The sequence below is a fragment of the Epinephelus fuscoguttatus genome, linkage group LG14, assembly GCF_011397635.1.
Source record: "Epinephelus fuscoguttatus linkage group LG14, E.fuscoguttatus.final_Chr_v1".
NCBI lineage: Eukaryota > Metazoa > Chordata > Actinopteri > Perciformes > Serranidae > Epinephelus > Epinephelus fuscoguttatus.
Window position 1 is genome coordinate 8,825,841 of NC_064765.1, and position 9,579 is coordinate 8,835,419.

General features: G+C 41.0%; 1 protein-coding gene across 1 annotated transcript; it reads right to left on the reverse strand.

Annotated features, from left to right (window-relative positions):
• Positions 1–674: 674 nt before the first annotated feature.
• On the reverse strand, positions 675–9,579 carry chp1 (calcineurin-like EF-hand protein 1). Its single transcript, XM_049596375.1, has 7 exons — positions 9,182–9,579; positions 8,772–8,844; positions 5,836–5,916; positions 5,152–5,279; positions 4,978–5,039; positions 4,075–4,197; positions 675–2,177 (listed from the first exon to the last, which is right to left on the reverse strand). Exons 1-7 carry the CDS (start codon positions 9,246–9,248, stop codon positions 2,124–2,126), a joined length of 588 nt encoding a protein of 195 aa, XP_049452332.1. The 5' UTR covers positions 9,249–9,579; the 3' UTR covers positions 675–2,123.

Below are 9,579 nucleotides of genomic sequence, written 5' to 3' on the forward strand. Positions count from 1 at the left end.
TGGTACAAGTGAGAATAGATGGTGTTGATGTAGAAAGAGTAGCCTATATGAAAATACATTTCTAGGTGGGGTTTTAAACCACAAAATCTCTTGGTAACTCCATATAAAACATGTTAAAGCTCAAGTGGCTCTCTGTGGTTTTGACAAACAAATGTATGGAAATGAGTAACAGTTGTTTTTGAACATTTTAATTTTATCGTTTTAGCCATGAATTGATTCTTACATTTTCTAAATGTATAAATGTGTGGCCTATACACTTAATTTAAAAAAAAAAAAAAAATTTCAACAGCTGTCCAACTATGTGCATCATATGTCTACGGCCTGGTGCCTTTGCTTAAAATTTGCCAATTTTCAATAGTAATGGCTAGCCTTGAGTCTCCTTAGTGAGGCTAACTATTGAGTCCAAATCCAAAATAAGAAACCGTCTCAGAGGAAATGGAGAGTTTGTTAATGAGCGGCCATAATGATTACTGCCAGCTGCAACCCTATTTTAACACATTAGACACATAAAATCATAGCTACATATCTTTTTGCATCAGGTTTGGGCATCAGTTCGCATTTGTATGTTTCCAGTCTTTATAGTGTAAGCTGTCTCTCTTACGCTCAATTTAAGTGTCCATACAGTCTAAGTACTAAAATAAAACCAGAATAAAATGTAAATGAAGAAGACAACGCACGCATGGCACTTAATTTATTCAAATCAAATTCATGAATCACCTTAATACCTAGACCAACGTCACATTACATGTGAATCATATCTGATTGGTAATCACATAATGATTAATAAGTTGTATTTCCTGCTCTCAACTGCTGGAGGGTGTCCTTGTAATGATTTAACTCACTCACATTAAACATTAAAGGGTCAGACATTTTGCAATATTCATGATCACGAGCCTGTACAGAAAATATATTTTGAATGCATTTGATTCTCTTTAGCATCTGGAAATAAACTGCCAGACAAATGTTGAGCAGTGCATACGTCAATCAACAATTTTTTGAGCCCACTGTGGAGACTGATCATATAAATATGGGTTTACCTGTTCTAAATCTATAAACTAACTAGTCCACAGGGGCTTTATTAAGACTCAGTCAGGGGGACACTTTTAAAAGCTAAGTCCTATTGATACCATTCTGCAAATCTACTAAAACTTGTGCAAGGGAAGACACACGTACTAGGCAAGAGATATCAGCATTTTGCATGAAAACCTAATTTTTGCCACCACAGTTTTTAGCTATAAATGAATAAGCAGTTTAAATATTACATTATCCACATGTTGAATCAGCAGTGGCTCCAACAGGCCCCTCGTTGTTACCAGGGTCAAACTTGCTTTGGTTGAAGTCCAACAACTTAAACAGGTAATCACAATCTATTGGCAGTAGCTAGGTTAACCCATATGAAAAAATACACACAAACATGGCCGTAGGTTCCAGTTTACTGTTGAGATAATAAGTTACAAAGGGGGGAACCATAGCCATGGCACTTCAGTGAGTAAAACACAAAAATCTGTGGAGCAGGTCCTGCTTTGCTTCAAGGGACAAACTTCGAGCCGGCTGGTCTGACTTGCTCTGCCACAAGTCGGAAAAAAAAGGAGTCATAAGATCCTGTTAGCATTAAAAACACTGTCTGTTTTGGAGTGGAATCACATCCGACACGTTTCGCTTTGAACTACTGCATATTTATACCGACACCGACGCAACATGTGCTACCTATCCATGGAACAGCAAGAGTAAACTTACTCACCGCAATAGCAAAAAGCTTCATCGTACCGTGCTCTGAAATCATTTTTCATGTGAAAAGTGGAACAGCAGTGGTACGAACTGTGACCCTCTGAAAGTTGTCTAATAAATAATGTTCCATAACTGGGAAAAAAATACATAGTGACATTGCATAAAACAACCCAAGGCACGCAACTTTTCCCTTTGTTTACAGAGCAGTGCGGAGGCAGAAACTCCAGGTCTATGACATGATCTACCTAATGCTTGGTCTGACTGCGTGTAGTACTTGTAGTGTGGGGCCACAGCAGCCTGCGGAGAAGCTGGATGAGGTTGTATTCTGACATCAACTGACATGTTGAAGCTCTACCCAAAATTAAAAAGGAAAAAAAAAAAAAGAAAAAGATAATTTAGTGCAGGAATCGGATGCTCATTTTCTGTTCCACGTCCACCTTCTCCAAGACCTGAGGAAACAATCGAAAGAAAACAAGTTTAGATGCTAAATAAAATTTCAGTGTTGTGTTTCTGTAAAGCCCAGTTCAGGCTAAAGATTCGCAATGAGACCATGAATCATGCAACTACTTGCAATGCGCCGCTCTCAATAAGCATCAGCACACGCAGCGAGCAGCAGCAGTGACCCACTGGCAAAATGTGAGGATGTAAACAGAGGGCTCAGCAAGCGATCACGCCGTCTGTGGTCATTCTGACTTGACCAGCGGACTTCACTACAAGCTGATTGGCTGCTGAAACAGGCGACTGGCCTTACATTCTAAAACCAGCTGAGTTGCAGGTGACACCATCGGCCAGCTTGACCTCACACCGCTGCAACTTTTCTCTGCAACGTTCTAAAACAGTTTCATCTCGTAGCGAATCACTGGTCTGAACTGGGCTTAATGTGTAACACACAAAGTCAGATTTAAGGAAGTTTACCTCTGTTGGTCGGATATATATTTTTTTTTTTTGGACAAACTTTCTCATTCTACAGCTGAACAGTACACTAAAAATGTATTAGGAAACATTTGAGGTGAGAAACAGGCAATGCAGTGACAGAATCTTGATTCAGATTTGATCAGCACTGCCCAGTCTGACCACAGTTCATGAGCAGTGACTGACACAAGTGACAGCTGTGTTAGAGTCTCCTCAGCTCTGATTGGTTATTTTTGTTCACATGCAGCAGATACTAGCAAATGCCATTAGAAGCACTATGAGGAGGAGGAACCTGATTTTCACAGACTGTCTCGTGCACTCTCATTCAGCAAATATGACAAAAGGTTCTTTGTGTAAAAGTAACTGTCTACAGCTTTAAACACACGCAAAAACATTTTAATTAGTTTGCAGTTATTCACACAAATTGAGAAACTGTGCTCAAAATAATGTAAACCAGGTTTAACCTAAAATAATTCATCCTTCATATCTTTTGTTCTCAGAGTAACTAAAAAACGATACAAGTGCTATTTGTGCACAAACATCGGGCACTATGTAAAATGTGTCCTTGGACTTCTTTTTAATTCTGTGGCCAAGTGAAGTAGAAACATTTAGCATAAGAACATACACAAGAAATTTGTATGAGTAATATCAGCCTTACGCCAAATGAATTTTCAAGCTATTGCACCGCCGCAGAGAACTCTCCAGTGTCAGAATAAAATCACCTCAGTTGATCTCTATCGTTTGGTGTAAGATGGTCATAAACTCAGTGTGAGCTGTCTGAAGTCTTTTCTTTTTCTTGGCTTGACGTTGAGATAAAATTAAAGATGTTTAATATTATCTTGAGTTTTTAGTCTTGACTCCTGCAAATACTGAAGTCCAATGACGTGGACACTGTCAACATCCAATAGCTGTGCTCTCCAGCTCCGAGCAAAAAGCAGAAAACTGGATACAGAGTAAACATGGAGGGGACTCCAGGGAGGCACAAGAATGTGAAAGAGTGTCGGTTCTCTTGTAGTGAGGAAAACAAAGACAAACTGGTGGAGTTGTCGAGTGAACAAGAGTAGGTTATAATTTGGCAGGTATCTGATCAACCAACTGGCCTTTTTTTTTTTTAATGAAAAATCTTAATTTTTGAAACAATTGGCCTCTCATTCCCACAGTCTCCTCCCACTGAAACAGTGCAGCTAACCAACAGAGGCTGGTAGCGAGTTATGGTGACAAATTCCAGAATATGACGCCTTTTATCATGTGTTTCTCGAGTGATGTGTTTTTGCAGACACACAAGGTTAATATGTCGTATTTCTTAAAGGGAGTTTGGCGTAATATTTTCCACCAGGAGCAGGATGGGAAATAATCTCACAAGGAATTTAGTTGAAGTCTTGCAAATAGTGATTTCAAAGTCTTATCATGTATATTAGACATCACAAAACTTGCCTTTATGAATTCATTGAAGGAAATGGAGTTATCTCCATTTGTGTCCGCCTCCTGAATGGTCCTGTCAGCGATGCTGCCGAGCTGTTCATCTGAAATGTTTACACCAACCATCATCCGTAACACCTGTAAATAATAAACAAAATGCCTCCATGGTTAATGAACAGCAGCGTGAAACACTTCGTGTCAAAGATTAAACAATAGTCATGATGTTTGCCCAAACAGTACGGTGATGGCACAGCATGTATTTCAGCACCACACAAGATAATTTGCAGTTATTACAGTTAAATAGCGAGCACGCGGCGGCCTCACTTCACTGCAGGAAATACATGATCAGAAATACAGCGGAGATGTGTTAACTGCAAAACAGGCAAACATACATTACTCTGAGCTGCATGTTTCAGGGTATCAGAGGCTCGTGCCTCACATGAAGCAGCGACACACAAGTGTTTTGCGCAAAACAAGAGATCTGTCTGAGTCATTTAACCCCGAGCTTATAGCAATTACAGGTCACACAATGTCACTGAAACCGAGATGGCTTCACAGAGGGACAACAGATGACACGAAGGAGGCCAAAATACAGGATATCACACTGGGAAAAATCAACCTGTAGTTAAGGTGAGATATCACATCATTATCAGCACAAGGGCAAAGTCTTCTCATTGACAAGGAAATTGCCTCTCTGTGGAATATTTTGAAACAGATATTGCATAATAGCATTTGTTCCTTTGTTGAACAGGCTGGACAGCAAATATTTTCAGAGGTTATTACAAGAGATTTCTATTGGACCGCTTTAAAATTAAATTATTCACCATCTGGCTGATTGAGTTATTGCGTGAACCTGTTGTTTCCACTAACTGTACCGTGACTCAGCCGCGTATTTACATGACAAACCGACCCACTTACCTGCAGCAGCTCATCCCGAGAGATTTTGTCATCTCTGTCCAGGTCATACAAACGGAAAGCAACTGGGAAAATAAAAGAAATATACAAGTCAAGACAGACGCAGTGAGTGAATGTACACAATACTGGTCACCACCTCCACCCAGGCACGCCCGTGTGACCGAGCTGTACACTCACAGAGCAGCTTGTTTGTCCTGCTGTTGAGTGGCTCGCTGGCAGCGGCGTTCTTGTTCTTCTCATTGTCCTCGATGGGTCTGAAGTGAGCCAAGGTGCGCATGAAGCCCCTGAAGTTTACCTGATCCTCTCTGAAAACCAGAGAAGGAGAAAAAAAGGACTTAGTACAATATGTGGCAGCTCAAATTACCTTTATACTCCACATAAACACTATCCGTGCGGGCAACACAATGAAAACTAGTCGTAACCTAACACCATTTTACAAAGTCAAACACTTTTCAAGCTCTCAAGTTGTTCTGACGCAAACAACCCAAACCCAGTGCAACAAGAACACGTCTATAAACCATTACGAGCAGCAGCTAAAATTAAATCGCCTACACATCGGACTTTTTGGGATTTTAATGATACATTTGAAAACATCTGGTTTTCAACTCTCAGACTGATAAAACAGCAAAACATCTGCAGAATGCGCAGAGACAACCTGCAGTGGTCAGTCCATTTTTTTCTGAGCACAGAGCTGGCAGAGAAGACAGAGTGTCTCAAGTCTGCAGCCAGTCAGCCACAACTGAGAAGCCTGGTGGCCTCGTTCAGATTTGTGGTGGTGGTGACTCAAACCTATAATGCACACTCCTGCAAGAAAAAACAAGCTCTCCAAACACAGCAGCACCAATAACAGGGACGACTCACCCCTCGGGAAAGAACGCATTGATGATTCTGTCTCCCAGCGGATTAATGGCCAGTTCTGGGATCCTCTGGAAATCTTCTCGGCTGCAGACACCAGGAGATACGACCAAAATTAAACTCCAACACAACATACTTTAACACATAACGTCAGTAAAGACAGTAGGACATAGCCTTTGTACATAGGGCGCCCACTCTACCAGGTGAGCTAGCCTATGCCCCAATTTACGACAGATCTTAAAGGAACAGTGTGTAGTATTTAGTTGGATCTAATGGTGAGGCAGTGGTTAGCATTGTCGCCTCACAGCACAAGGGTTCCTGGTTCTAATCTAGGGTGGGGGAGCCCTTCTGTGTGGAGTTTCTTCTCCCCGTGTCAGCGTGGGTTTCCTCCAGGTACTCCAGCTTCCTCCCACAGTCCAAAGACATGCAGGTTAATTGGTGACTCTAAATTGCCCGTTGGTGTGAATGTGAGTGTGAATGGTTGTCTGTCTCTATGTGTCAGCCCTGTGATAGTCTGGTGACCTGTCCAGGGTGAACCCTGCCGCTCAGCTGGGATAGGCTCCAGCCCCCTGTGACCCCTGACAGGATAAGCGGTTACTGAAAATGAATGAAGAACGGTGAAGATTGCAGACTGTAACCAGCTGAAACTTCTCCCATGTGCCAATCGGGAACTCCTGGTTAGGATTCCTTCACCGTTCGTTGTTCAGGAGGTTTTTACTGGGAGCCAAATCTCCAAAACAAATGATGCAGGAGATTTAAACTGGCAAAAACACTGAATAAAGCAGTTTCACGTTTAAAAAATTCAAGATTTTCAAATGCTTTTGTCAGGGAGGGGCTGCTAACTACGATAGCTGAAGCAAAAAACAAATGGCCCTATCTAGAGACAGTATTTGGCTTGTCTATTCTGGGCTACTGTAGAAACATGGCGGACTCCATAGATGAGGACCTGCTCCCTATGTAGATATAAACGGCTCATTCTAAGGTAACAAACACAAAAATTCTTATCTTCGCCAAAGAAAACATACTACTTAAATATATATAAACCATTTCTGCTAATATACCCTCTCAAATCCTACACTGGACCTTTAAATTGTCAGTCACTGAAAAGATCCTTGTCCCATCAGAAGGACTGGAGGTTGTTCAGCTCAGATATGTGTAAAATCTCACTGTTGTGGCAACTAATGAAAGATAAGAATGTCACCTTGGTGAAAAATGAGAATGTACCTGACTGTGCTGTGACTGAAATCACCGGAGCGGAACCAAGAACTTGTTTTGTGTAAACACAACGACTTTCAAAAAGACGACCTCTCAGAATCAGTAGAGCTGTTTATTTTTTATTCTACCTTTCAGACATTGATCTGCCGATGACTGCTCAGCCTTAATGATTACCTGTTTCTTCACCTATTGCTTGTTTTGTCCAGACTTAGGATGGAGCGAGGAGTTAATCACAAACCACAAAAACGTCACACTGAGGTCTGAACTGAATACTTGAAATCTGCCTGAGCTCAGATGATTAAGCCACATGAAAGATTTCATGATCAATCACAATGAAACCGATCAGAGAATGAGTGACGCCTTGCTACACTTTGGCTGACCTTTCTTTTAATTACAATACAGGGGTGCTGCCCAGTTGACTGTTTATTCAAATAGTGCATTAACTGAATAGAAATTGTTTGACAGAACATTTTTAAACAGCAAGAGTAAAGTCTATTAAAATGCTCAAGCTGTTTAATTCAATTTAAATGATATTTTTCTTTCCGTTTATTTCTAGTGTTTGCCTGTAATTCTGTTACAGGAAAATTCTGTGTCAGCTGATGAATGCAAAAACATCTAAAAAGGGAGGAAACGGGCAAAGCTCATACAAGGCAAGTGTATCCTGCAGGCATCTTCAATTACTGTAAAACCTCAATTAAAAGTCTAGTCCCAATTAAACACCCAGCCCCTTTTAGTAGCCCAGTGTGGCTACATTTGGACAAATAAACGCCTGTCTGTCTAAAGTGGTGTTGTGTCAGTACGCCTGGTGCCGTCTCTCTGACACATTGTCTGTTGAAGCTACATCAAATGAATGATTCATAATTGATATGTTATCTGAAGCCTAATTTTTAAACAAGTCACACTGCTTCAATTTGATTCTATTTCCAGATCTTTGCTGAGCATCAGTTCTGCGTGAAAGGAATTAAAGGCCTGTCCCAAATATAAGCTTGTTGATTTCAGTTAGGCTCTCTTTTTAAGGCTCTTTGTGGTCTATCTCCCAGCTATACCTCCGATCTCTTAGCACCGTACACTCCAGGACGTACTTTAAGGTCTTGCGTCTGTTCCAGAGGCCCAGCTGAAAGCTAAAGGGGACAAAATGTTTGCTGTCAGGGCCACGAGGCTCTGGAACAATCTGCCTGAGGAAATCAGGTCGGCAGAGTCAGTGGTCTTCTTGAAGTCCCTTCTTAAAACACACTTTTATTAAAGAGCCTTTCCTGATTTTACTTGAGTTTTAAGTTCATTTAGACTGTCTTTTATTTCCTCAGTTTTTATACACTAAAGTGTTTTATCAGTTCTTTTAAAAGTTGTTGTTTTCATGTCTTATCTGTTTTAATTTCTGACATGTAAAGCACTTTGTAACCCTGTTTTAAAAAGCGCTTTATAAGTACATTTTTGGATTTTAGCAAATAAACATAATATTCACGGCAGTTTTACAGCGATGACAATTTGCAAAGCTGTAAGTGTGAAAATTAATCCTTAATGTCTTCTTAACTTTTAACTTTAAAACACTACCCATACAAGCAAAACTTGTCTTTTAACTCTCCAATCTGTCCTCCATGATAAGAAATGTCCTGCTATATCAGTCTGTCACCTGCCAAATTGCTGTGAAATAAACAAAACATCAGCCTCAACATCTGGCTGGTGTTTAATGTGTTTATGCTCACAGTGATGGTTATGATATTACCTACCTAAGGGTGCCGTTTTCTCCTTTATCCAGGCTGGTGAAGCGGCTGTACAGGCGAGTGATCTGACTGTGGGAGACTGAACAGAGAAAACCAAAGAGGGGGAAGATATTACAACCAGATGAGCAGAAGATAACAGGTATTCAGTGCTTCAGGCCAAATAGCTTTTCACCTAAATACTGGACTTCACTACACAACCACAAGTCTTCTTCAGAGTTTAGATGTGTGCACTATTACCCAGTTAAGCAGCCAAGAGATTGGACACAGCTGCAATAAGTCATGCAATATATTGTATTGGCGCAACTTCCTTTTGGTACGTGATTAGGGGATTTTACTGGATGTTAGGCTTTAAGTCACAGGCTAACTGCAGTGAGAGGCAACAGTAATGTATAGCACAGGAATTAGTCTGAACTTACAGCCAGTCTCCTTCTTTATTTCTTCAATCTCCTCTTCTCGCAGTAACGTAGACGCCCTGGATCCCATGATGAAATGCTAAAAGGTATTATAAACGAGTGGACCAGCTAGCAGTCTTGCGCAACCTACCCAGCTGTGGAAAAACCTCAATCCGGATTTATGTTAAAGTTAGCAAACAAGCTAACGCAGCGAGCTAAACCTGCTTTACCGGTGAAAGCAGTCAGGGGCTAACAAGGCTGTCACAGCTAACAGGGGTTTAGTCCAGGCAGCTGTTTCCTGTCCTGAGAGTGATGTGTCTCGGCCGGTAGTCCGTTTGCTAGTAAAGCTTTTCTATGTTCTGTCGTGCTTTCATGGTCCCAAGACGAGTTTCGGCCAAATTACCTTCCTGTTTTACGGGGTG

Excerpts from the sequence above, each read along its gene's own strand:
- chp1 (XM_049596375.1), bottom strand. The coding sequence starts at position 9,248 with ATGGGATCCAGGGCGTCTACGTTACTGCGAGAAGAGGAGATTGAAGAA. Across the intron at positions 8,845-9,181 it reads AATAAAGAAGGAGACTGGCT|TCTCCCACAGTCAGATCACT; the intron begins GTAAGTTCAGAC and ends TTCTCTGTTCAG. Across the intron at positions 5,040-5,151 it reads CAGGACAAACAAGCTGCTCT|TTGCTTTCCGTTTGTATGAC; the intron begins GTGAGTGTACAG and ends TTATTTTCCCAG.